General features: G+C 40.0%; 3 protein-coding genes and 1 non-coding gene across 9 annotated transcripts in view; 2 read left to right on the top strand and 2 right to left on the bottom strand.

Annotated features, from left to right (window-relative positions):
- The window catches only part of FNIP2 (folliculin interacting protein 2), a 138,145-nt gene extending 134,377 nt beyond the window's left edge, over window positions 1–3,768 (top strand). For all 5 annotated transcript variants that reach the window (XM_050790940.1, XM_050790938.1, XM_050790939.1 and 2 more), the window contains one exon: window positions 177–3,768. In XM_050790940.1, the coding sequence (XP_050646897.1) occupies window positions 177–255 (79 nt within the window). In that variant the 3' untranslated portion in view covers window positions 256–3,768. The remainder of the gene's footprint in view (window positions 1–176) is intronic.
- RAPGEF2 (Rap guanine nucleotide exchange factor 2) overlaps window positions 1–26,553 on the top strand; it is a 487,682-nt gene that overhangs the window by 39,658 nt on the left and 421,471 nt on the right. The window lies entirely within an intron of this gene.
- Window positions 1–26,553, bottom strand: part of C5H4orf45 (chromosome 5 C4orf45 homolog) — a 132,464-nt gene that overhangs the window by 11,219 nt on the left and 94,692 nt on the right. For both annotated transcript variants that reach the window (XM_050790942.1, XM_050790943.1), the window contains one exon: window positions 10,775–10,964. In XM_050790942.1, coding sequence (XP_050646899.1) covers window positions 10,775–10,964 — 190 coding nt within the window. The remainder of the gene's footprint in view (window positions 1–10,774; window positions 10,965–26,553) is intronic.
- LOC126955856 (small nucleolar RNA SNORD55/SNORD39) lies at window positions 5,094–5,172 on the bottom strand. Its single transcript, XR_007726142.1, has one exon. It is a non-coding gene; the product is annotated as a small nucleolar RNA SNORD55/SNORD39 (small nucleolar RNA).

Genomic DNA, 26,553 nt, shown 5'->3' with positions numbered 1-26,553 from the left:
TTGCCTCCCTGGTCAGTGTCCACTGGAATATTTTATTAAAAGAGTAAGTTTATTATCCTTCCATCTGTTTTGCTTTTTCATTAGTTTTAAATGATAAACTTAGTACCTAGAAGTAATACTTTCTCATAAAACCATGCTCTTTTAAAGTAATATTCTTTTCTTTTCTCAATATTCAGGATTGAATCCAACGACCTGCCTCTGTTGACTGCTATTGCCAGTACTCATTCTCCTTATGTGGCTCAAATACTCTTATAAGCTAAAGCTCAGGACAGTTCTTCCTTGGAAGAAAAAAATCAAATTCTCAACTGAAGGAGAAAGGAATAAGCTCTCTGTGATGTCGAAAGCATGAGCAGAGCAAACAGAAACAAAGTCATTCCACCTTTTTGTTTTGTGTTTTTGCTGTCAAGCTGATGCTTCATTGAAGACTTAGGTTTACTTAACATAATGGCATTTGTGATTGTCATGAACACTTCAGGCCATTTGTTACCCATGAATCAACAAAGAGACTGACCTTTTTGGTGGGAGGAAACATAAGCACTACACTAAACATTAAGCTGTTGCAACAGATCGCCTTGTGCTGTTTGGGCAGAATAAAGGCAAGCGACTTGAGCGGGGTGGTCAGCAGTGTACGTAACATTCCAGTAGGAAACTGCTTCTGAGTTTAAGCATGAGCTCCCCAAACTGGGGAAAACATATTTTGCTATTCTGAGACAACAGTCGGAACACGGACTTTGGATTCCAGGTCACAGTTTGCTTTTTACACAAGGTAAAGCAAAGAAAGCCACATTGTGCCATCTTCAGCTCCAGTGGCTGTAGCAGTGACTGTTTGACATAAAACTTGTAAGAGAATTGCTTGTTGGGAAGAGTGCTTTAGGGACCCACTGTTTTCATTTCTTCTTGGAGTTTACCTTGTTTCAGATGCAGCCACAGGTAGGTGAGAGATGGATTGTTGGTGCAATAAACCCAAGAATCAATGTAGCCTCTTAATCCCATCAAGATGTAGTTTGTAACAGCAAAGTGTACAGTCTGAAACCATATGTTTTATCCTTATATTTTAGAGCTTTCAGCAGCCTTTTTAAGAGAGGCCATTTACCAAAGTTATTTCTATAAGCTCCACAGTGTTTCTGTTGGTAAGTTCTTCCAACTGAAGCCACTTTTTTCTTATAGTTAATACAAATGACTATTTTTACTTTAAAAGGCACAGCTGTCCTGGTGGGAAATGAACCTGCAGCAGTTCAGGATGACTCATGAACATTCAGGATGATTGCTTGAACATTTAGAAAAAATCCATACATCCTCTAAATTTTTATATTATCATTTCTGTGCCTTCTAATTCCTGCATCCTTTTCAAAACATCTTTCCAGAAATTAACTTACCCATTGTATAAAACCAACCAAAATGATTTCCCAAAGTTCATACAAAAAAAAAAACTTAATTTTCTGTTAATATAAAAGAAACTTTAGCTTACTGACCATGAAACAGACTATGTACTGACATCCAGGGTAAAGTAAAAGACTTTTAAATATTGGTCATTAAAAGACAGGAGCTAAAGCTAGCAAAGCAAAAACATCTTTAGCACTTTGCAGATCTTAAGCAGTTAACCAGGTTCTGATTCCCTTCCACTGTTTTATGAATTAATTCCAGTTCTTTTCACGTGTCTTTGAACCTAAGAATATGAAGTAATTTTCCTATTAGGGACTAGAATGACTTCAATTTTTTTATTTGATAAAAATCAGAACTACTACCTTTTCATCTTTTTTTAATGATGCAAAATGTAGATGAGTGCATTAAGGTTTGTAAGATCTTCATCATTTTATGTCATTCATTGAAAATTGAAATGTTCAGTCTTTTTAATGTTTTCCTGTTTCCTTTTGCCTAGCATTTGACTTTGGTGTTTTAAGTTCTGTAGTTTCATGACATCATTGTTTGCTGTTGTGTTACAGAGAGAGAAAGAACCTCACCTGTGGCTCAGCTCATCCCACATCCGTTTCTCATTACGTGTAAATAAACTGTCAGAGCTGATGTTACAGCTTTTACAGTTTAAAGCATTCCCCTCCTCTCTACTTCCTTTTTTCTTGTTTACATGTTTTGGGCACTTTCCCTCATTCACCACCTTCCAGGGTTTCATAGAAAATAACTTGTTACAAAATCAGTTTAATTCTAATGTGGACATAGTGGCATGTTGATAATTAGACACATATAGGGGACACTGAGCTTTAAATCGTTGATTCTAAACTCTATACATTGAAAAAATTCAGCCCAGGCCCCTCAAAGCCTGAGAAAATTTAATTTGCTCTTAATCTAATGTTCCAGAAACTCACTCTTGCAAAAATGCCTGTTGGAAAACTACAGGTGGGTCACGTGTGGGGCTGTCTCCGTGACACTCAGGATTCCAGTCAGAACCTAATCCTCGTATCTATTGCCTACAAAAATAGACCAAGAATGTTGCTGCTATTTTATAATCCTTTAAATATTTAACATTCAAGTTTTCTTTGTCTTAAATTCAACCTCTTCCTAAAAGCGAAAAAAAAGAAAAAAAAAAACCACAGAATGGTGTTGCGACCCACCGCTCACACATCGTGCGCCACCCAGTGGCTTCATTCTGGCTTAGCCGCAGAGGCAAGAAAAGGACCCCACCCGCTCCCATGCCCACCTCAAGAAAAAAACATAAAACAATTTTTTTAAAAAAAGAAAAGAAATCTACCTCAGTTGACAGGATTCCACCTTTAGGGTTTCTTCAACTTTTAAGTCTTACCTGTTGAGTGTAACTTTTGTAGCATCTTGCTTTTCTAAGCAAGCTAGTGAGGCATGACAGAGCAGAAGTCTGTAAATGTCCCTGTGATGGACCTCTTTCTAGCATGTTGCAGTTTTATTTTTAATAAATTGATAAGTGAAATGAATGTAAAGGTAATTGTGTACGTTTTAGACATGACAATGAAAATTTAAAATGTAGCTTCCATACTTGTGCATAATTCCAAAGTATTTTATTTTTTATCAGTGTTAAATAGCTTTTTGTACAGGCTTCAATCCATTTTTCTGAAGTGTGCTGTTTTTTAATGAAAGTAACTATAATCTTTTCACATCCCATGGAACTGCCGTTTACACATTGCAACTTTTTAAACTTAACCATATTTTTCAAAATTAACGTTTTTGGAGGGAGAAAAATCCCCGCTTGCTAAGTGATACTAAACCATTGTTTGGGCTCTTATAATTAGGTCCTGAGATTTTATAAAAATTTAGTCTGTAGCTTTTTAGGTTCTTCACTAGAGATGGTTGTACATAAAAATAAAGAATATAAAGTACCCCAAATTCTTTTAAATGTCTGGATTTTTCCACCAATATGTACTTTAGAGAATATTTTGTTCATGCATACTTTCACGTTAAATTGAAAATGTCTTCAGCTTCTCTTGGTAAATGTGAACCATTTGTTTTTTATTGTGCTTGGGGGAGAGGGTATTTTAATATAATTTTTGCCTAAATCAAGCAGTCCCCTCTGAATGTTAATTTTTAAATGTCAAAATATGATGAACCATATATCTTGAAAGTGAGATTGCAATATGCTTAAACTTAAGTGATATTTCAAAAACGAGAAATTTCTGGAATTTGTTATTTGAAGCTCCATAAGAGAAATTGATAGGACTTCGTTTTTGATCAGTTTGAATAGATACCAATGTCATTGTGTGGGAATTTTTTTAACTTGTTTATGTATTATTTTGATCCATTTTTCTGTGGCATTTGGTGCAATAAAACTTTTGAATTTATCTTGAACATTTTCTTGGTGCTGCATGCTATTTGTTTGTTACATTTAATAAAATGTAGAGGTCTCATTTCTAATAATTCATGCTGAAAACAAGCTGATTATATATCTCAGTGGTTTTTAACCGGGGTGTTTTGGAACTGCGGGGACATTTTTGGTTAGCATAATGACAGGTTAGGGTTACTGGCACAGAGGGTGGGGGCTCCGATGAGAGGCGAGAGGTCCTGCACCATGAGAGACAGCCCTACAGGATGAGGACTTGTCCCACCTACCTCCTGTGTAACCCTTAAATGTCCTGCTGGACATTTATATAGCTAAAAAAGCCTGTTTACAATTAAGCAGATAATTCTGCTATATAAAAACACAGTATCTTTTTACATGATTTTAGTATATAATGCATTCTCCAGGAATGCAGTTGTATAAATTGAGGGAAGAGTTTTACTTTGTAAGATTTAGAATTTTAGCGAGAAGCGGTCACTTGGTCTTTACCAAGAATTGGTATACTTTTGGAAAATTATGTTTCCAATGGTAACATAGTTTGGTAGCCATGGTACCTATGGAATTTGAGTCACCAGTACAGCACATTTCTGTCAGTCTTCATTTGTAGCCCCTGCGTTCATGAAGACTCTCTGTATAGATGCCTACTTTTTTTTTTTTTTTTTTTTTTTTTTGAGATGCAGTTTCACTCTTATTGCCCAAGCTGGAGTGCAATGGCGTAACCTCAGCTCACTGCAATCTCCGCCTCCCGGGTTCAAGTGATTCTGCTACCTCAGCCTCCCAAGTAGCTGGGATTACAGGCGTGCGCCAACACACCTGGCTAATTTTTTGTATTTTTAGTAGAAACAAGGTTTCACCATGTTAGCCAGGCTGGTCTCGAACTCCTGACCTCAGGAGATTCGCCCACCTCGGCCTCCCAAAGTGCTGGGATTACAGGTGTGAGCCACCGCGCCTGGCCAACCTAATTATATTTTCTAATCTACTGCCCCAATGTTTATGTATTAAAGTAGTATAAATTACTTTTAAATTTCTTTTCAATTATGGTATAATAGGACATTATATTGGTTTGATATAAATTGAGTATATTTGTAAATTTTATTTTAGGTTAATAAAGGGGCATCACAAAATATTTGCTCTGAAAAGGGATGATGTCCACTGATATATTTGTTCTCAGGAAAAAAACATGTCATTGAGTGCAACTGTTGGTACCAACATAATGCCATACTGAGTTATGTTATCTTAACGACTGGGGGGAAAATTACAGTAGATATTTCAAAATCCTTTCTGATAAATGAAAATTTCAAGTGTTTTTCCCTGAAGCTTTTTTTTTTCCTTTTCCTGCATGCTCAGCTCTCCAAGGATGGCTTCTCTGCTGTGCACTCAAGTGAAACAGCTTTAAAATCATGCCATCAATAAAAGGATTTAAACGCACGTGCACACCACAGTGCTTTTTGGTTCCCTAGTGCCTGGACCGTTCTGTCAGATGCTTTCTGTATGTTACCTCAGTTAATCCTCACAATGGATGAGAGGGGTACTGTGATGCTGTGATGGTTATTATTATTATTTTTTTAAGAGACAGGGTCTCACTTTGTCACCCAGGCTGGAGTACAGTGGCATGATCATAGCTCACAGTAACCTCAAACTTCTGGCCTCAAGTAATCCTCCTGCCTCAGCCTCTCAAGTACCTGGGACTACAGGCATGCACGAACACACCCAGCTAATTTTAAAAAAAAAAAAAATTGGGGGCTGGGCGCGATGGCTCGCGCCTGTAATCCCAGCACTTTGGGAGGCCGAGGCAGGCAGATCACGAGGTCAGGAGATCGAGACCACCCTGGCTAACATGGTGAAACCTCGCCTCTACTAAAAATACAAAAAATTAGCCAGCCATGGTGGTGGGTGCCTATAATCCCAGCTACTCGTGAGGCTGAGGCAGGAGAATCGTTTGAATCTGGGAGGCAGAGGTTGCAGTGAGCTGATATCGCGCCACTGCACTCCAGCCTGAGCAACAAACAGTGAGACTCTGTCTCAAAAAAAAAAAAAAAAGTCTGTAGAGACAGGGTCTCACTCTGTTGCCCAGGCTGGTCTTGAATTCTGGGCCTTACATGATGCTCCTGCCTCAGCTTCCCAAACTGTTGGGATTACAGGCATAAGCCGTCAGGTATGGCCTGTGATGGTTAATTTTATGTGTCATCTTGGCTAGGTGATAGTAATCAGATATTTAGTCAAACACCAATCCGGATGATGCTGTGCAGGTATTTCTTTTCTTCCTTTCTTTCTTTTTTTTTTTTTAGATGGAGTTTCACTCTTGTTGCCCAGGCTGGAGTGCAATGGCATGATCTCAGCTCACTGCAACCTCTGCCTCCCGAGTTCGGGTGATTCTCCTGCCTCAGCCTTCCTGAGTAGCTGGGATTGCAGGCATATACCACTACACCCAGCTAATTTTGTGTTTTTAGTAGAGACGGGGTTTCCCCATGTTGGTCAGGCTGGTCTTGAACTCCCGACTGCAGATGATCTGCCCAACTCGGCCTCCCAAAGTGCTAGGATTACAGGCGTGAGCCACTGCACCCGGCCCAATGCTGTGCAGATATTTCTTAGGTGAGATTAATATTTAAGTCAGTAGACCTTGAATAAAGCTGTTTATCCTCCAAAATGTGGGTGGGCCTCATTCAACCTATTGAAGGTCTCAAGAGAAAGACTGAAGATCCCCCAGGAAGAGAGAATTCTGCCTGCAAACTGCCTTCGGGCTGAAGCTGCAACATCAGTTCCTCCCAGGGTCTCCATCCTGTTGGCCCACCCTGCTGCGTTTGGATTTGCCAACTTCCAAAATCACAGGAGCCAACTCCTAAAAATAAACACCCCTCCCTGTGTGTTCCTCTCCTACACGCACAACACACACATCATTGGTTCTGTCTCTCTGGAGAACCCTGACTGATACAGAGACTTAGGAGATCAGTCCAATGATATGGTATGATAACCCAAAATGGAGTTGAGTAGGATCAGAAAATCATCATTCCAAGTTACAGGAAGTAGACTTTCAAGCAAATATCTTTAACATAATAAAAAGTACCAACTTGAGAGTTATCCCATAAAGGTTGACATAGATGTCACATAGTCTCTGAATATGTGTTGCAAAGAATTGGAAAACAACCCTCTGAGAAGGAAGGAGGTAACATTTCATTAAAAGTGGTAGAAAGACCCGGCGTAGTGCCTCATGCCAGTGCCTGTAATCCCAGCTACTCGGGAGGCTGAGGCAGGAGAATCACTTGAACCCAGGAGGCGGAGGCTGCAGTGAGCCGAGATTGTGCCACTACAACCTGGGCAATAGAGTGAGACTCTGTCTCAAAAAACTAAATAAAAGCCCAGCCCTGTGCACTCCAGCGACCGAGCTGATTGATCTTCTCCAGCCTCATCACCAGGTAGTTCTGTGCTCTATATTCCGGCCACATTGAACCACATACACTTCCCCAAAGGGGCTGAGTTATTGTCTTTGCTCCGTTTGTTCTTCCTAGAATAGACTTCCCTTTGCCTCATCAAATCCCCCCATTCCCTCTTCCCTTTACCTCATCAAGTGCCCCCTGTTCCTAGCACAAAATTCAGTTCATTGTCAAATCCTCCAGCACCTTGCTACTCAAGGTCCTCAGACCAGCAACAACTAACTGGATTTCCTGGGAGCTTGACAGAAATGCAAAATCTCAAACCCCATTTCAGACCTACTGAATCATAATCTGCATCTTAACATGATCCCCAAGTGATTTGTATGACCTTTAAAATTTGAGAATACTGCTCTCAAACTCGAGTGGATGAGGAAAAGAATGTATCAGTCACTGAGACTGAAGTCCGTGTATTGGAAATGAAGGAGGACAATGAGAATATTTGCCAGCAAAGAAATGAAATAGAAATGAATTGCATTAAAAATGTCTATCATATGCACGTAAATTGGACAATGCTTAGGTAGCTATTATAGGAAGGAAGGAAAACTACCAGAAATCCAGAAGGGGAAAATAATGAATGGAATAGAAGATAGAACTTAAGAGACATTTTGTGATTTAAAAGAGAGATTAGGGCATTATAGAAGAAGCGGTTTAGAGACTTGCTCAATGGATTTCCAAAAGTATTTTTAAGAGCATTTTTGGGTAAATGTATACAAGAATGATACATACTGTTAAATCTCATAAATTGTACTTTTTAAAAAACATTGTAATTAAGCTCTCTAGACTTAAAGTTTATACATGGAAAACCAAACTGAAACTATGGATATAAAATATTCCCATTTTCAACCATCTATTTTGATGGGAAAGCTTGTGATACTGTCTATAGGTTTAAGCTTCTAAAATTTCCCCCAAGTCACCCAGTAACACAGACAAATTTCTACTTAAGAGGCGTTCAGTGCATGGTTCTGATTCTTGTCGCATAAGAATGGAAAATGTGTTGGCATCTCAAGTAAGAATAGGAATGATAGCCACTCATTGGCGGCTATGTGTGAGGCACTGCACTGGAAGCTTTTCACATGTGGTATTCATTATTTGCTTTTGAATATATGAGAACACTTGTTCCAATTTATTTTCCCTAAAGAGGGTTCATGTAAAAGAGAGGGGGTTGAGTATTTATTGAAGCATCCACACAAATTCTGCAGGACAGTCCAAATAATGGACTTGTGGGACAAGTATCTAAAGTATCTCTGGAAATTTAGAAGAAAGCCTCACTGATAAAAAGATAAATTATTTTGAATGATTCAGTATTTTATTTCCACAATGAAAGGGGTATGAACAAGTACTCAACTACTCTCATGAATAATGGGTTAAACCGACCTCAGGTGCCTCTTGATGTGATGCACTGAGCATGACGCGACGTCACTTATCTGGGATTCCTGACAAAAACACGTAACCTGAACCCACTCATGAGGAAACATCAGACGAGCCCATACTGAAAGATACAGAACTGGCTTGGAGTCCTCAAAAATGTCTGTGTTATAAAAGACCAGAGTGAGGAACTCCTCCAAATTGAGGAGGACTAAAGAGACGTGATAACTCAATATAATACACGGTCCTCGACTGAATCCTGGATCAGAATATAACAAAGGTCATCAGTTAATGCTTTTTGTTGGTGTTTTTTTAGACAGGCTCTCTGTCACGCAGGCTGGAGTGCAGTGATGCAATCATAGCTCACTGCAGACTTGCAGGCCTGTGCTCGAGCAAACCTCCCACCTCAGCCTCCTGATTAGCTGGGATTACAGGCACGCACCACCACCCCTGCCTAATTTTGTATATTTTTTGTAGAGACGGGGTCTCATTATGTTGTCCAGGCTGCTCTCAAACTGCTGGACTCAAGTGATTCTTCCACCTCAGCCTCCCAAAGTGCTGGGATTATAGGTGTGAACCACCACCATCTGCTATTTAATAAAATTTGACTATGAACTTTAGATAATAATACTGTATCAATGTTAAATTTCCTGAATCTTATAAATTGTACTGTGGTTATGTGAGAGAGAATCCTTGTTCTTAGGAAATACACCCTGAAATATTTAGGAGTAAAGGGTCTAGCCTGTAGACCATTTATTCCACAGGGTCTGTGCCTGTAGTCCTAGCTATTCAGGAGGCTGAGGTGGGAGGGCTGTTTGAACCCACGAGTTCAAGGCTGCGGTGCACTATGGTTGTGCCCATGAAAAGCCACTGCATTCCAGCCTGGGCAATATAGTGAGACCCCCATATCTTAAAAAAAAAATAAATGAAGCTGGGGGACATCATGTCTGCAACTTGCCCTCAAATGATGTAAGAGAGAGAGGAAGAAAGAGAATATTAAAGCAAATAAAATTAACAACAGATGGGGCTGAGGAAAGAGTATATCAAGAGTTCTTTGTGCTGTTGTTACAACTTGCTCTACAAATTTGAAATCAAAATAAGAAGTCTTTTAACAGATGTTTTAATGCAAAAAATATTTCAACTGGATTTGGTGAATGAAAGAGGCGTTTGGGATAATTTAGTCCATAATAGCTCTAATCCGACACGAAATTAGTTCAGTGACAGAAAGTAACTAATCCAAGCCCTCCTCCACACACACTGCAATAAATCATTTCACTTGGACCCATCTCAAAATTCAGACTACGTTGAAATGTTAGATGTCAAACTGTTCCCTTTTTCAATACGAAGTATTCCTAAGGTCAGGATCCACTGAGGAGGACAGCTAAGTCGCCCTCCATCACAGAATGTCTCAAATAGACATAATGGCTTGCTGATGAATCAGATCTCTGGCAACAGAGGGTGAGTAATATTCTAGTGAATTGGCAAGATTCTCCAAAAGAGCAAGAAGTCATTCTATGGGTAGGGAACAGGAGTCGCTAAATGGGCCTGAGCTATTCTATTCCTTTTTCTATCATGGAAATCTGCTGTCAAACTCTATTGAAAACCTGGACGCCTGCAAAGTTCATTGTGCTGTGGGTTTAGACAGAAAGCTATTATTGGCGAATGGTTTGTACACAGACCTCAGGAAATAGTTGTTGAATATATACTTCCACATTCTTTAATTCTCCTCCTAACTCTATAAAATATTCAGAACAGATACCAAAATCCCCATTTTACTTATAAAAACCCATACGGGGAAATTATGCAACTTACCCAAGATTCCATAAATAGTTTAGGGGAAAACCTAGAATTTGAACGGGTATAAGCTTCCTCTGCTCACCAGTTTGTGAGGTTTTAAGGGGAGTTGCAGATTTACCTCCATTTCACAAACAGTGCTTTCTCAGCTCTTAGAACTCACGGGGGTGGCCATTCTCTCGAGGTTAAACCTGGTGATAAATTCTGAGGACAAAACCTCTTGTTTTCTTTAACAGGGGAATAATGCCCACTCACCCACTGAATAAACATCACTGTGGCAATCCAGTATAAAGTACAAAATGCTTCGATAGGTTAAAAGAAGCTATAGAACGGATTATTAGTATTACTATGAGAAACCCCTCCCTAATTTGTATGTTAAAGCAGCCTAACTTTTTCTATGATGATTTAGAAAAGCAAAAAATCATACCTTTTCCTTTTTTGGCAGCTTCGGAAGCATAAATGGTTTGGAAGCTCTTGGCAATGATGACTTACTCTGCCTAACGAGAATAGCCCATTTGGAATTTCTCTGATCAGTGTCCTCGAAATCACCCACATGCCAGGCCAAAGAAGCGCGACTCTGTTTTCCTTGCATATCCAGGACATGAGGTTTTGGTTGCCTGGAATAGGAACAAATTGGTTCTCAAATGGAAAAGATCTAGAAACAAGGCCACCGGTTTTCAGATAGTTGAGATTTGTCTGTTTTTCTAGTAATTGAAGGTGATTCTAGCCATGTGGCTTAGGAAAGCTGAAGACCTGACCCATCCTGGGAAGCTTCTGGGCCGTCTCCGCTCTACATCACTGGACTGCTAGAGATCCAAAGAACCACCCCCAAGATGGACACCTATCTAGGAAGCTTGTTGATGATTGCACTACTGTCCTTTCAAAGCCAAGCATGGAAGATGCTGTGAAGTGGAAGGTGATATGCTACGGCTGAGACTTCACGGGACCCATGTGATCTCCTGAAGGACATGGCCTGTCCATTTTGAGGTCTCATGGACATTCAGGAAAACACCAGCTTTTCTATTCCAAGCTCTGGCTTTGGACTGCATTTTAGAGGAAAGATCTTGGCTTCTTCCTCTTTCCCTGGTGAGATCCTTGGCTAAGTCCCAACAACCCTAAATTAGAACATTATCTCAGCCCTACCTTTCCATTATAAAAGGCTGACTCTGGGGAACAGACAGAAACAGGATTGTAAGGGTAGGGATTTGCCATCTCATTTGGAAAGCTGTTGTTGTTCAGGGAGCCTTTTGGGACTTCTTATTCACCATCCTTTGACCTGGGCTGCAAGAGCCCCTTGGGGACTGCAAAGTTCTCTTTCTAGAATCTGAGTCTGTGGGACCATGATTTCTGGGAGATTTGGATCACTCTTCACTCATTCAAGAATCTATAGACATTTTCTATATGGCTGGCACAGCGCAAGGCACCATGAGGACCAGCAGTAATAAGACAAAGCCCTTGTTGTTATAGAGTTTATATACCTGTAGGGGAGACAAAAAACAAACAGATAACTGAAATATTTGGGAAGTACTAGGAAGAAAAAGGCAGATGAGTAGAAAATCCTAGGCATGCTATTTTCATGAGGTTAGACAGGAGAGGACGAGGTAATGTTTGAGCAGAGATCTCAGTGAAGATCTCATGGCGAAACCCAGTCTCTACTAAAAATACAAGAGTGTGAGCAATTCTCCCATCATACAGCGGTCAGGCAGTTCCTTCCTGCTCCTGAGAATCACAGAATCCATGTGGTGGGAGGGAAGTGACCATGGCTGTCTCCAGCAGACCTTCACCTGACATCCCATCGTTCTAGAATAAAGTCTGAGCTCCTCAGCATATCATACAGGGGAGTTTGTTGTTGCTGTTTGGTTTCTGTCCACTTTTATTTTATGTATGTATGTAGAGACAGAGTCTCCCTCTGTCACCCAGGCTGGAGTGCAATGACGTAATCTTGGCTCACTGCAACCTCCACCTCCCAGGTTCAAGCAATTCTCCTGCTTCGGCCTCCCAAGTAGCTGGGATTACAGGTGCGTGCCACCATGCCTGGCTAAGTTTTTGTATTTTCAGTAGAGACAGGGTTTTACCATGTTGGCCAGGCTGGTCTTGAACTCCTGACCTCCGGCCATCCTCCTGCCTCAGCCTCCCAAAGTGCTGGGATTACATGCATGAGTCACCACCCGGTCTTTCTTTTTAAAAATGGTCCTACTGGGCATGGTGGCTCACACCTGTAATCCCAGCACTTTGGGAGACTGAGGCAGGCAGATCATGAAGTCAGGAGATCAAGACCATCCTGGCCAACATGGCAAAACCCAGTCTCTACTAAAAATACAAAAAGTTAGCTGGGTGTAATGGCACATGCCTATAATCCTAGCTACTCAGGAGGCCAAGGCAGGAGAATCACTTGAACCCGGGAGGCGAAGGTTGCAGTGAGCCAAGATCGCACCACTCCACTCCAGTCTGGGTGACAAAGAAAGACTCCATCTCAAAATAATAATAATAATAATACAAACAACTAGCTGGGCGTGATGGTACATGCCTGTAATCCTAGCAACTCAGGAGACTGAGGCAGGAGAATCACTTGAACCTGGGAGGCGGTTGCAGTGAGCCGAGATCATGTCACTGCACTCCAGCCCGGGTGACAGAGCAGGGGGAAAAAAAAAGGTCCAACCCCAGTGAATCCTTCTGACCCACTCTCCTCAGCCTGTCTCTACTTTCAGACACACACAATCCTTCCTTTTGCCTTCACCTTCCCCTCGATGAGCTCCAAAGGAGCTGCACTCTGAGACTCACAGCCTTTTGCTTCAATTTCCTCTGTTTGTGATTCCCTCTCCTCCTCCTTTCCTGGAAAACTGCAATTAAGTTGGGGCTTTAAACATTACCTTTTCCATGAAGACTTTTTTTATTCCTGTCATGAAGCAATTTTTCTCCTTTAATAGCACTATTTGACTTTTTTTTTTTTTTTTTTTTTTTTTTTTTTTGAGACAGATTCTCTGTCTCCCAGGCTCTGGAGTGCAATGGCACGATCTCAGCTCACTGCAACCTCTGCCTCCCAGGTCCAAGCAATTTACCTGCCTCAGCCTCCCAAGTCTCTGGGATTACAGGTGCCCACCACGCCTGGCTAATTTTTGTAGTTTTAGTAGAGACAAGGTTTCACCATGTTAGCCAGGCTGGTCTCAAACTCCTGACCTTAGGTGATCCACCCGCCTCGGCCTCCCGAAGTGCTGGGATTACTGGTGCAAACCATCGTGCCTGGCCTGACTTCTTTTGTAGAAACTATTAGAATATTCTTGAATTCCTAGCTCAGCAGTCTCTCTTTCTACAAATTCAGTGCTCCTTAAAAGGCCCAGAGTGTATCTCATTCGTCATTGGCTCCCCAGTGCCATTACCCTGCCTGACACGTAACTGACACTCAACTAATCTTGGAGAATGAAGAGGGAAGGACAGGGAAGATCAGAACTGAATGACATGAAGGGCGCCTGCCTTCCCTCCCACTCCCTTCACTCCACCTGCTCTACAGCCTCTTTCCCAACCCGCCAGGCAGCTATGTAGGACTGGATCCCCATGGTCCAGTTTGTCTGAGTTGTGTTATTTACAAGTACAGATTAATAGCTGGAAATAATTTCAAGAAAGCTTCAAAGGCAGGATAGCTGATGGTGAGAATGTGAGCAACAGATAGTGCTTATAGTTTATATTAGCTTGATTAATGATGTATGTGAAAACTATTTCACGCAAATGTCACCTTTTCTTTAACATGTTATACAAGTAACTATGGAGAAGAGTTTAGAAAAGAAACATCCTTGTCCGTCTTTAGTCTTCACTTAAGTGCTAAAATATTTTATTGTCTTTTAATTTAAATTCAGTATCTCCTGCATCCTTGAAATTGGGATCAACAGAAGCAATAGAAAGTTAAAAATTAGAGGTAGTTCAAATATATTAAAGGTTTTACAAATATACTGGCCACATCAACTACGGGGATTTACCCACACTATATTGAACTGGGCCCCAGATGGGCCCCAAAGTCTAAAGAGACAAACCAAGGAGCAGAAGGTTTGGCTCCAGATGGGCCATGAGTGCCAGGCCTGCGTGATGGGTAGGTGTCAGGGCATACACAAAATAGCAGCAAACACACACGTGCTCCACAATGAACACCACCACCAGACATTTTTAGTGCAACATTCTTACTATTTAATTATTACACTAAATAGACCCCTCAGGGTCAGATACTTTTCTTTTTGGTTGTGTTTTGAAACAACTTGAAGCTTATAGAAAAGTTGGAAGCACAGTACAAAATCTTCTTTTCCCGAACCAGTTAAAAGTACATTGTTGACAGGATACCTATCATCCCAGGTATATCCGTGTGTAATTCCCACAAACAAGGACACTCTACATAACCTCGACATAACTGTCAAAAGCAGAGAAAATGGTAAAATTAACATTTTTATATTACTACCATCGAATGCTCAGACACCATTCAAGTTTGGCAGGCATCCCAATAACGCCCATTTTGCAAAAGGATCCAGTTCAGAATCACGTGTTACATTTAGTTTTTATGTCTCCATCAGTCTGGAACCGTTTCTCAGTCTTCCTGGGACATTCACATAGCCTTGATGCTTTTGAAGAATCCAGGCTGGTTATTTTGTAGATGTCCCTCAATTTGGGTTTCTTATGTTTCCTCTTGGTTAGATTTGGGTTATGCATCTTTGGACAGGAATAATACAGAATGACCATAATTTTGAGTTGTTCCATTACTGATGATGTTCACTTAGGTCACTTGCTTAAAATGCTACCTACCAGAATTCTCCTTTTTACCATCACATTTCTTGTTATTAGTACTTTTTGGAAAAGTACTTTGAAATTATGTAAAACTTTCATCCCATATCAAATGTTTTATTTGTTTAAATCTATTTATTTCAGTATGGGCTCACGGTTTCCTGCTTTATCAAATATGTAATAATCCATCAATAACATTGTTCATTTATGATGCTCAAGTTATCCCAGATTTGGCTAGTAGAAGCCCCTTCAATCTGGCTTCCGTGTCCTTTTGACATGTCCCTGTCATTCTTCATACACTTCCTTGTGTTTTGGCACAAAAGTTGTTCCAGGGTCATCTTTTCTCACCCCAGCCCTGGAATAATCCATTTTGTGAAGGAACTTGTTGGATGTGGGGCCTGGTGGGAGGGGATTGGATTACAGGGGTGGTTTCTAATCATTTAGCACCATCCCCTGTTGCAGGAAGTCAGGGACCGCAAATAGAGGGACCGGCTGGAGCCACGGCAGAGGAAGATGAATTGTGAAGATTTCATGGACATTTATCAGTTCCCAAATACTACTTTTATAATTGCTTATGCCTGTCTACTTTAATCTCTTAATCCTGTTATCTTTGTAAGCTGAGGATGTATGTCACCTCAGGACCACTGTGATAATTGTGTTAACTGTACAAATTGATTGTAAAATGTGTGTTTGAACAATATGAAATCAGTGCACCTTGAAAAAGAACAGAATAACAGTGATTTTTAGGGAACAAAGGAAGACAACCATAAGGTCTGACTGCCTGTGGGTCAGGCAAAAAGAGCCATATTTTTCTTCTTGCAGAGAGCATATAAACGGACGTGCAAGTAGGAGAGATATCGCTAAATTCTTTTCCTAGCAAAGAATATTAATACCCTGGGAAAGGAACTCATTCCTCGGGGGAGGTCTATAAATGGCTGCTCTGGGAGTGTCTGTCTTATGTGGTTGAGATAAGGACTGAGACACACCCTGGTCTCCTGTAGTACCCTCAGGCTTACTAGGGTAGGGAAAAAACTCCACCCTGGTAAATTTGTGGTCAGACCAGTTCTCTGCTCTCAAACCTTGTTTTCTGTTAAGATGTTTATCAAGAAAATACATGCATCACTGAGCATAGACCCTTATCAGTAGTTCTGCTTTTGCCCTTTGCCTTGTGATATTTGTTGGGCCCTTATCAGTAGTTCTGCTTTTGCCCTTTGTCCTGTTCCCTCAGAAGCATGTGATATTTGTTCTGCTTTTTGCCCTTTGAAGCATGTGATCTTTGTACCTACTCTGTTATTACGCCCCCTCCCCTTTTGAAACCCTTAATAAAAAAACTTGGTTTTTTTTTTTTTTTTTTTTTTTTTGAGACGGAGTCTCGCTCTGTCGCCCAGGCTGGAGTGCAGTGGCCGGATCTCAGCTCACTGCAAGCTCCGCCTCCTGAGTTTATGCCATTCTCCTGCCTCAGCCTCCCAAGTAGCTGGGACTACAGGCGCCCGCCACCTCGCCCGGCTAGTTTTTTGTATTTTTTAGTAGAGACGGGGTTTCACCGTGTTAGCCAGGATGGTCTCGATCTCCTGACCTCGTGATCCGCCCGTCTCGGCCTCCCAAAGTGCTGGGATTACAGGCTTGAGCCACCGCGCCCGGACAAAACTTGCTGGTTTGAGGCTCAGGTGGGCATCATGGTCCTACCAATATGTGATGTCACCCCCAGCGACCTAGCTGTAAAATTCTTCTCTTTGTACTCTATTTCTCAGCTGGCTGACACTTATGGAAAATGGAAATAACCTACATTGAAATACCAAGGGCCGTTTCCCCCGATAATCACCCTAGTGCTGTCTCATGACAGAGTTCTCACAAGATCTGGTTGTTGTAAAGTGTGTAGGCCGAGCACAGTAGCTCAAGCCTGTAATTCCAGCACTTTGGGAGGCCACGGTGGGCAGATCACCAGAGGTCAGAAGTTTAAGATCAGCCTGTCCAACATGGTGAAAACCCGTCTCTACTAAAAATACAAAAATAATTACCCAGGCATGGTGGCACGCATTTGTAATTCCACCTACTTGGGAGGCTGAGGCACAAGAATTGCTTGAACCCTGGAGGTGGAGGTTGTAGTGGGCTGAAATCACTCCACTGCACCCCAGCCTGCGCAACAGAGTGAGACCCCATCTCAAAATTTAAAAGGAAAAAGAAAAAGAAAAAAAGTGTGTAGCACCTCCCCCTTCGCTCTCTCTCTCTCCTGTTGGCCATAGGAAGATGTGCCTGCTTCTGCTTTCCCTTCATTTTCTGCCATGATTGTAAGTTTTCTGAGCTCTCCCCAGAAGCAGAAGCCTGTACAGCCTGCAGAACTGTGAGTCAATTAAACCTCTTTTCTTTATGAATTACCCAGTCTCAGATATATCTTTATAGCAGTGTGAGAAAAGATTAATACAGAACTCTAGTTCCTTTTCATGGAGAATGGTATTTAAAAAACCAAGATCTCAGTGTTAAGCATTCTTATTGCTACAGAGGTGACACTGTTCCTGAGCTATAGTTTTCTCCCTTGCCATATTTGTAAATTTCTTCTACTACAGGGATAAACCTGGCTCCCATTCCTTTTACATATTTACTTGTTTGATCTGCCTCCTTGTCTATAATCAATATCCCAATGCTACTGCCACCTCCTCTGCCTTGTGTATGCCCTCCTCACAGCACTTGGAACCCAACATCCCAACCCAGGATGCTCTCCCCAGCAGACCCCTTCTCACTGTGCTCTGGACCATCACAGTCCCCCAACTCCCCACTCTGGGGCAGACAGTCCCTTTACCAGGCTGCACCTAGTGGCTCTAACACTGTATTGTGGGGGAAGGGAAGAGGAACATGGTCAGGTATCTCTGAGACATCCCCAAATGTCTGGAAGAAGATACTGTATATATCTGCTGATTAAATAGATTTTATATCATGAGATCCAGATGGTGAGATATCATTCAATCATGTTTTAGGTAACTACTGAGATATAATTCATATGCTATTGAATCCACACACATTTAAGTGACCAATTTGTAAGGGTTTTATTATATTCAAAAGATTATGCAATCACCACTGCTTAATAATTTCAGACATTTTCACCAACCCCAAAAAGATACTTTATATTCATTAATAGTCCCCATTCTCCCCTTCCTCCAGCCCCAAGCAACAACTAATCCACTTTCTATCTCTATGCATCTGCCTATTGGGGACATTTTATATAAATGGAATCATACAAAATGTGGCCTTTTGATTGTCTTAAGTTAGAATAATTATTTCAAGAATTGTCCATGTTGTGGGATGTACTTCATTCCTTTTTATGGCCAAATAATATTTCATGGTATGGATATATAATAGTTTGTTTATACATTCATCACTTGATGGATATCCAGTCATCCCAGGACCATTGTCAAAAAGACTATTTTAACATATTGAATTGTCTCAGCATCCTTGTTAGTTGACCATAAATGTAAGGGTTTATTTCTGGACTCTAAGATTTATTCCTTTGATCTATATATCTATCTTTATGCCAGTATCATACTGTCTTGATTACTGTAGCTTTATAGTAAGTTTTGAAATAGAAAAGAGTGAGTTCTCCAACTTTGTTCTAAGATTGTTTTGGCTATTCTGGATCCCTTGTATTTCCATTTGAATTTTAGGATACACTTGTTGATTTCTACAAAGAAGCCAGTTGAGATTTTGATAGGGACGGCATTGAATCTATAGATCTATTTAGAGAAGACTGTATTAAGTCTTCTGGTTAATTAATATGTATTTCTATTTATTTGGGTCTTCTTTACTTTCAACAATGTTGTTTTCAGTGTGCACATCTTGTGCTTGTTAAATTTATTCCTAAATATCTTATTCTTTTGATGTTATTATAAATGAAATTGTTTTAATTTCATTTTAGACTCTTCATTGCTAATATATAAAAATACAATTGATTTTTGTATCTTGATCTTATATCTTGTGATCTACTAAACTCATTAGTTCTAATAGATTTTATGTAGATTCCTTAGGATTTTTTATATATAAGATCATGTTATCAGCAACTAGAGATAGTATTACTTCTTCTTATCCAATATGATGCCTTTTATTTTGTTTTCTATCTAATTGCTCTGGCTAGAATACCTATCACAAGGTTGAATAGACATAGTGAGAACTGATATCCTTGTCTTGTTTTTGATCATATAATAAACACATGCAATTTTTTACCATTAAATATTACATTTTCTGTGGTTTTTTAATAGATGCACTTCATCAACGTTATAGGTTGGTTTTCTCCCCAAGTTTGTATGTTGACGTTCTAACCCCCAAGGTGATCCTATTTGCTGATAGGACCTCTAAGGAGATAATAAAGGTTAGGTGACATCATAAGGGTGGGGCCTTTATCCAATAGCACTGGTGTCCTTATAAAAAGAGAATGAGACACAAGAGAGCTGTCTCTCTGCATATGCACACAGAAAAACCATGTAAGGACACAGAAAATAGCAATCTCCAAGCCAAAAATAGTGGCCTTACCAGGAACCAATGCTAACAGTACCTTGATCTTGATTTTCTAGCTCCAGAACTGTGAGAAAATTAATCTCTGTTGTTGAGCCACCCAGTCTGTGGTATTTTGTTACAGCAGTGCAAGCAAACTAATGCAGTCAGGTTGAGAACATCCCCCTCTATTCCTAGTTTGTTGAGTGTTTTTCATTATGAAAAAGGGTTAGAGTTTTTGTCAAATGCTTTTTCTGCATTTACTGAGATGATCGTATGGATGGTTTTTGTTTTTTGGCTTTTGAGACAAAGTTTTGCTCTTGTTCCACAGGCTGGAGTGCAATGGCGCAATCTCTGCATACTGCAACCTCTGCCTCCTGGGTTCAAGTGATTCTCCTGCCTCAACCTCCCAAGTAGCTGGGATTACAGATGCCCACCACCACGCCTGGCTAATTTTTTTGTATTTTTAGTAGAGACATGGTTTCACCATATTGGTTAGACTGGTCTCAAACTCCTGACTCTCAGGTGATCAAACTGCCTTGGCCTCCCAAAGCACTGGGATTACAGAAGTCAACCACCACACCTGGCCTGTTTGTTTTTTCAAACAGGGTCTTACTACATTGCCCAGGTTATACTTGAACTTTTAGTTTCAAAATATAAAAGGGATCCTCTCACCTCAGCCTCCCAAGTCACTGAGACTCCAGGTTTGTACCACCATGCCTAGTTTGACCATGTGGTTTTTATCCTTCATTCTGTTGACATGGTATATTACACATTGATTGATTTCCATACATTAAATCAACCATGCATTCCTGGGATAGATTCCACTTGGTCATGATGTATAATCCTTTTTATGTTGCTAGATTTGGTTTACTAGTATTTTGTTGAACATATTTTGTATCTATATTCATAGCAGGTATTAGTCTGTAGTTTTCTTGTTATATCTTTGTCTGCTTTGGTAACAGAGTAATAAATGAATTGGAAGTGTTTCCTCCTCATTTTTCTGGAAACAAGTTTGTGAAGAATTTGTTGATTATTCTGTAAATGTTTGCTAGAATTTACCAGTGAAGTTATTTAGGCTTCAGCTTTTCTTTGTGGGAAGTTTGTTGATTAATGATTTAATTTTTTAACTTGTTATAGGTCTATTCATATTTTCTATTTCTTCTTGAATCAATTTTGGTAATTTGTATCTTTCTAGGAATTTATCAATTTTATTGATCTGATTTGTTGGCATATAATTGTTTGCAGTACTCCCTTATAATAATTCTTATTTCTATAAGATCAGTAGTGATGTCCTTATTTTATTCCTGATTTTAGTAATTTAAATGTTTTCTCATATTTCTTAGTATCTTAATTCAGCAGTCCCCAACCTTTTTGGCACCAGGGATCACTTTCATGGAAGACAATTTTCCATGAATGAAGAGAGGGTTGAATCGGGTGGTTTCAGGATGAAACTGTCACCTCAGATCCTCAGGCATTACTTAGATTCATAAGGAGCACGCAACCTAGATCCCTCACATGTGCAGTTCACAATAGGGTTCACACTCTTATGAGAATCTAATGCTGCCGCTGATTTGACAAGAGGCAGAGCTCAGGCAGTAATGCTCTCTGGCCCGCTGCTCATCTCTTCCTGTGTACTCTAGTTCAGGTCTGCAGCCCAGGGGATGGGAACACCAGTCTTAGTTCATCTGAACTGCAGTAACAAAATACCATACACTGAGTGGCTTATCAATAACAGAAATTTGGAAGATGAGAAGTCCAGGATCAAGGCCCCAGCAGATTTAGTGTCTAGTAAAGACTTGCTTCCACCTAGACAGCCATCTTCTTCCTGTGTCCTCACAGGGTGGGTCTCTCTCAAGCCTCTTTTATGAAGACACTAATCCCACCTTCATGATCTAGTCACCTTCCAAAGGCCCCACTTTCTAATGCCATCACCTTGTGGTTGAAGACTTTAACATAAGAATATTGAGGGGACGTAAACATTCAGACCATAGCAGTCAGTCTCACTAATGTTTTGTCAATTATATCATTCAAGAACCAACTTTAAAAAAAAAAAATGTTCCTGATTGCTTTTCTATTCTTTATCTATTTTTATTAGTTATTATTTCCTTACTTCCACTTGCTTTGAATTTAGTTTGTACTTCATTTTCTAGTTTTTTTTTTTTTTTTTAAAGGTGTAAGGTTAGGTTCTTCGTTTTACATCTTCTCTTTTTATTGTAAGCATTGATAGTTATACATTTCTCTCTAAGCATTACCTTCACTGCATCCCTAAAGTTTTCATGTGTTATATGTTTGTTTCATTTATCTCAAAGTATTTTCTAATTCCCTTGTGATTTCTTTTTTGACTTATTGGTTATATAAGTTTATTAATATTTACAAATTTTTAATTATTGATTTTAAATTTAATTTGTATTATGGCTGAAGATTTCATCGTAGTTCCATGATTTCATGCCTCTTAAATATACTGAGACTTATTTTATGGCCCAATATATGGTCTATCTCGGAGAAAGTTCCATGAGCACTGAAAAGAATGTATTTTCTGTTGTCATAAGGTAAAGTATCCTATAGATATCTGTTAGATCCAGTTGGTTTATTGTGTTGTTCAAGTCTTTTAATTTCTTGTTGATTTTCTGCCTAGTTGTTCTGTTATTGAAAGTGGAGTACTTAAACACATATTCTCAATTATAAGTGGGAGTTAAACAATGAATACACATGGACATAAATATGAAAATAATAGACACTGGGGAATCCAAAAAAGGAAACGGAGGAGAGTGAGAGTTGAAAAATTACCCGTTAGATACAACGTTCACTATTTGGGTAATGCGTACACTAGAAGCCCAAACCCCACAATTACACAGTATACCTGTATAACAAACCTACACATATACCCCTCAATCTAAAATAAAATCAAATTTACAAAAAGTGTGAGTGGAGTATTTAATTGTCCAACTATTATTGTTGAATTGTCTATTTCCCCCTTTAGTTCTGTCAGTTTTTGCTTCATGTGTTTGGGGCCCTGTTGTAGGTACACATTTATTTATAATTACTATGTCTTCCTGATAGACTGACCATTTTATCATTATAAAATGCCCACTTTTTAAAAAAAATATATTTTCCCGTTGGATCTGGAGACTCTTAAAAAAGCTCTCCTTTATCTAACAGCTTTTGTCTTGAAGTCTAAATTGTTTGATATTAGAGTTACCATTCTAACTCTCTTTGATTACTACTGTCTGATGTATTTTTTACTTTCACTTTATATGTCTTTGAATCTAGAGTATGTCTCTTATAGACAATGTATACTTGAATTGTGTTTTCTTTTTTCTGGCCGATCTCTTACTTTTAAAAACTTTGTACTTATTTATTTTTAGAAACAGGGTCTCACTCTGTCACCCAGGCTGCAGTGCAGTGGTATGATCTTGGCTCACTGCAGCCTCAACTTCCTGGGCTCAAGTGATCCTCCCACCTCAACCTCCTGAGTAGCTAGGACTACAGGTACATGTCACCATGCCTGGTTATTTAAAAAAATTCCTTTTGTAGAGATGGGGCCTTGCTCTATTGCCCAGACTGGTCTCAAGCTCCTGGCCCCAAGCAGTCTTCCTGCCTTGGCCTCCCAAAGTGATGGGATTACAGGCATAAGCCACCACATCCAGCACAATCTCTGGCATTTGATTGGATTGTTCAGTCCATTTACATTTAATGTGGTCATAGTCATTTATTTGGTAGGATTTATGTCTGTTCTTTTGCTACTTGTTTTTCTATAAGTCATGAATATTTTTTGTTTATCTCTTCATGCTTTCTTTTGTGGTAGATATTTTCTATCATTGTAGCCTTGCATTTCATTTAAATAGTACACTATTTTAATTTCCTTGTTGTATCTTTTAGTATGTGTTTTTTAGTTACTTTCTTAGTGACTGGTCTGGGGATTATCATTAATATCTTATTTCAAAATAATCTAGTTAGGATTAATACCAACTTAATTTCCATCATATGAAAAACTTTGCTTCAGTTTAACCCCATTTCCTCCTTTGTGCTATTAGTTTTAGACAAATTACATTTTTCTAAATTATAAGCCTATCAATATAATTATTGTTTTATGCAGTTATCTTTTAAATCACATAGGAGAAAAGAGAAGTTACAAATCAAAAATATATTAATACTGACTTTATAATATACCTATGTAGTTACCAGTGCCCTTTACCAGGGCTCTTTATGACCTCATGTGGATTTGAGTTCATTTGTGTGGTCCTTTCATTTCAGCCTGAAATATCCTCTTTAACATTTCTTGCAGGGCAGGTCTGCTAGTGAAAACATTCCTCAATTTTTGTATATCTGAGAATATCTTACTTTCTCTTTCATTTTTGAAGCATAAAAGCATAGTATTCCTGCATACTACAAATTTCTGCATACACAGAATTCTCGGCTGACAGTCTTTCTTTTAGCACGTTGAATATGTCATACCTCCTGCCTTCTGGCTTCCAAGGTTTCTGCTGATAATTCATGTTAATCTTATTGAGGATCTCGACCTCTCTCTCTCTCTCACTCTGAGTTAAAAGAGTCTTGCTCTATCACCCAGGCCGCAGTGCAGTGGTACAGTCACAGCTCAGTGAAGCCTCGACCTCCCAAGCACAAGCAATCCTCCCCACCATAGCCTCCCAAGTAGCTGGGACTACAGGTGCACACGACTTTGCCTGACTAGTTTTGTCTTTTTTATAGAGACAGGATTTTATCATGTTGCCAGGCTGGTCTCAAACTCCTAGATTCAAGGGATCTACCCTTATCAGCCTCCCAAAGTGCTGCGATTACAGGCGTGAGCTACCATACCTGGCTTTTTTTTTTTTTTTTTTTTAAGAGTTTTTTTTTTTTTTTTTTTTTTTTTTTGAGAGATTCCATCACCCAGGAGTGTAGTGGTGGGATCACAGCTCACTGCAGCTTTGAACTCAAGTGATCCTTCTGCCTTAGCCTCCTGAGTATTTAGGACTACAGGCATGCACTACCATGCCCAGCTAAATTTTTTATTTTTATTTGGATAGAGATGAGGTCTGACTACATTGCCCAGGCTGTTCTCAAACACCTGGCCAGGCCTGGCCTCAAGCAATTCTTCTGTTTTGGCCTCCCGAAACACTGGATTAGAGTCATGAGTCACTGTGTCCAGCCTTTACTAAGGATCTGTTGTATATGACGGTCGCTTTTCATTTTCTACTTTCCAGATTCTCTGTCTTTATCTTTTAACAGTTTGACTATGATGAATCTTTGAGCTTATCTTATTCAGAGTTTATTAAACCTCTTGAATATATAGATTACTGTTTTTCTTCAAATGTGGGAAGTTTTGGCTATTATTTCTTCATATATTCTTTCTTCCCCTTTCTCTCTCTCTCATTTACTTCTGGGATTACCATTTTACTATGTTAGCACACTTGATGGAGTCCCACAGTCTCAGAGGCTCTGTTCATTTTTCTCCATTTTTTTTCTTTTCTGTCCCTCAGAGTGGATAATCTCAATTGACCTATATTCAAGTTCACTGATTACTTTTTGACAGCACAAATCTGCCCTTGAGCTCCTCTAGTAAATTTAGTAAATTTTTTATTTTTTATTATACTCTTCAACTCCAGAACTTTATTTTTAGATGGGGTCTCATTCTGTCACCCAGGCTGGAATGCAGTGGCATGATCTCGGCTCACTGCAACCTCCGTCTCCTGGGTTCAAGCAATTCTTGTACCTCAGCCTCCCAAGCAGCTGGGACTAGAGGCACTGTCACTATGCCCAGCTAATTTTTGTAATTTTAGTAGAGACAGGGTTTCATGACGTTGGCTAGGCTGGTCTTGAACTCTTGACCTCAGGTGATCCACCTGCCTCAGCCTCCCAAAATGCTGGGATTACAGGCATGAGCCACCATGCCCAGCCCAGAAATTATCATCATTATTATTGAGACAAGGTCTGGCTCTTTTGCCCAGGCTGGAGAGTTGTGGCACAATCTCACCACAACCTCCGCCTCCCAGACTCAGGAGATTCTTGCGCCTCAGCCTCCTGAGTAGCTGGGACTACAGGTGCATGCCAGCACACTCAGCTAACATTTGTATTTTCAGTAGGGATAGGGTTTCACCATGTTGTCCAGGCTGGTCTCAAACTCTTGACCTCAAGTGATCTGCCCACCTTGGCCTCCCAAAGTGCTGGGAATACAAGTGTAAGCCACTGCGCCCAGCAACTCCAGAATTTTTAAAATAATTACTATCTTTTTATTGATATCCTCTGCTTGATAAAACATTATTCTCATACTTTCCTTTAATTCTTCAGATACAGTTTCCTTTACTGCTTTGAACATACTTATAATAGCTGATTTAAAGTCTTTGTCTGGGCCGGGCATGGTGGCTCATGCCTGTAATTCCAGCACTTTGGGAGGCTGAGGTGGGTGGATAGATTGAGGCCAGGAGTTCAAGACCAGCCTGGCTTCAGGTAGAAATACCAGGTACAATTTGTTTTTCTTTCCGTAAATAAATAATACATTTGTTTATGCAGTGTTCTTTTAAAGAAGACAATTAAAATTATTATTATTATTTTTTTTTTGAGACGGAGTCTCACTCTGTCGCCCAGGCTGGAGTGCAGTGGCATGATCTCGGCTCACTGTAAGCTCCACCTCCCGGGTTCACGCCATTCTCCTGCCTCAGCCTCCTGAGTAGCTGAGACTACATGTGCCCGCCACCACACCTGGCTAAGTTAAAATTCTTAACACTAAACAATTTCAAGAATTGTATGTCAGAGCCAGGCATGGTGGTTCACGCCTGTAATCCCAGCACTTTGGGAGGCCAAGGCAGGTGAATCACTTGAGGTCAGAAATTAGACACCAGCCTGACCAACTTGGCAAAACCCCATCTCTATGAAAAATACAAAAGTTAGCCAGGCATAGAGGTGGGAACCTGTAATCCCAGCTACTCAGGAGGCTGAGGCAGGATAATTGCTTGAACCCAGGAG

Source organism: Macaca thibetana, chromosome 5 (assembly GCF_024542745.1).
Source record: "Macaca thibetana thibetana isolate TM-01 chromosome 5, ASM2454274v1, whole genome shotgun sequence".
Taxonomy (NCBI): domain Eukaryota; kingdom Metazoa; phylum Chordata; class Mammalia; order Primates; family Cercopithecidae; genus Macaca; species Macaca thibetana.
This window is presented reverse-complemented; position numbering and strand designations above follow the sequence as displayed.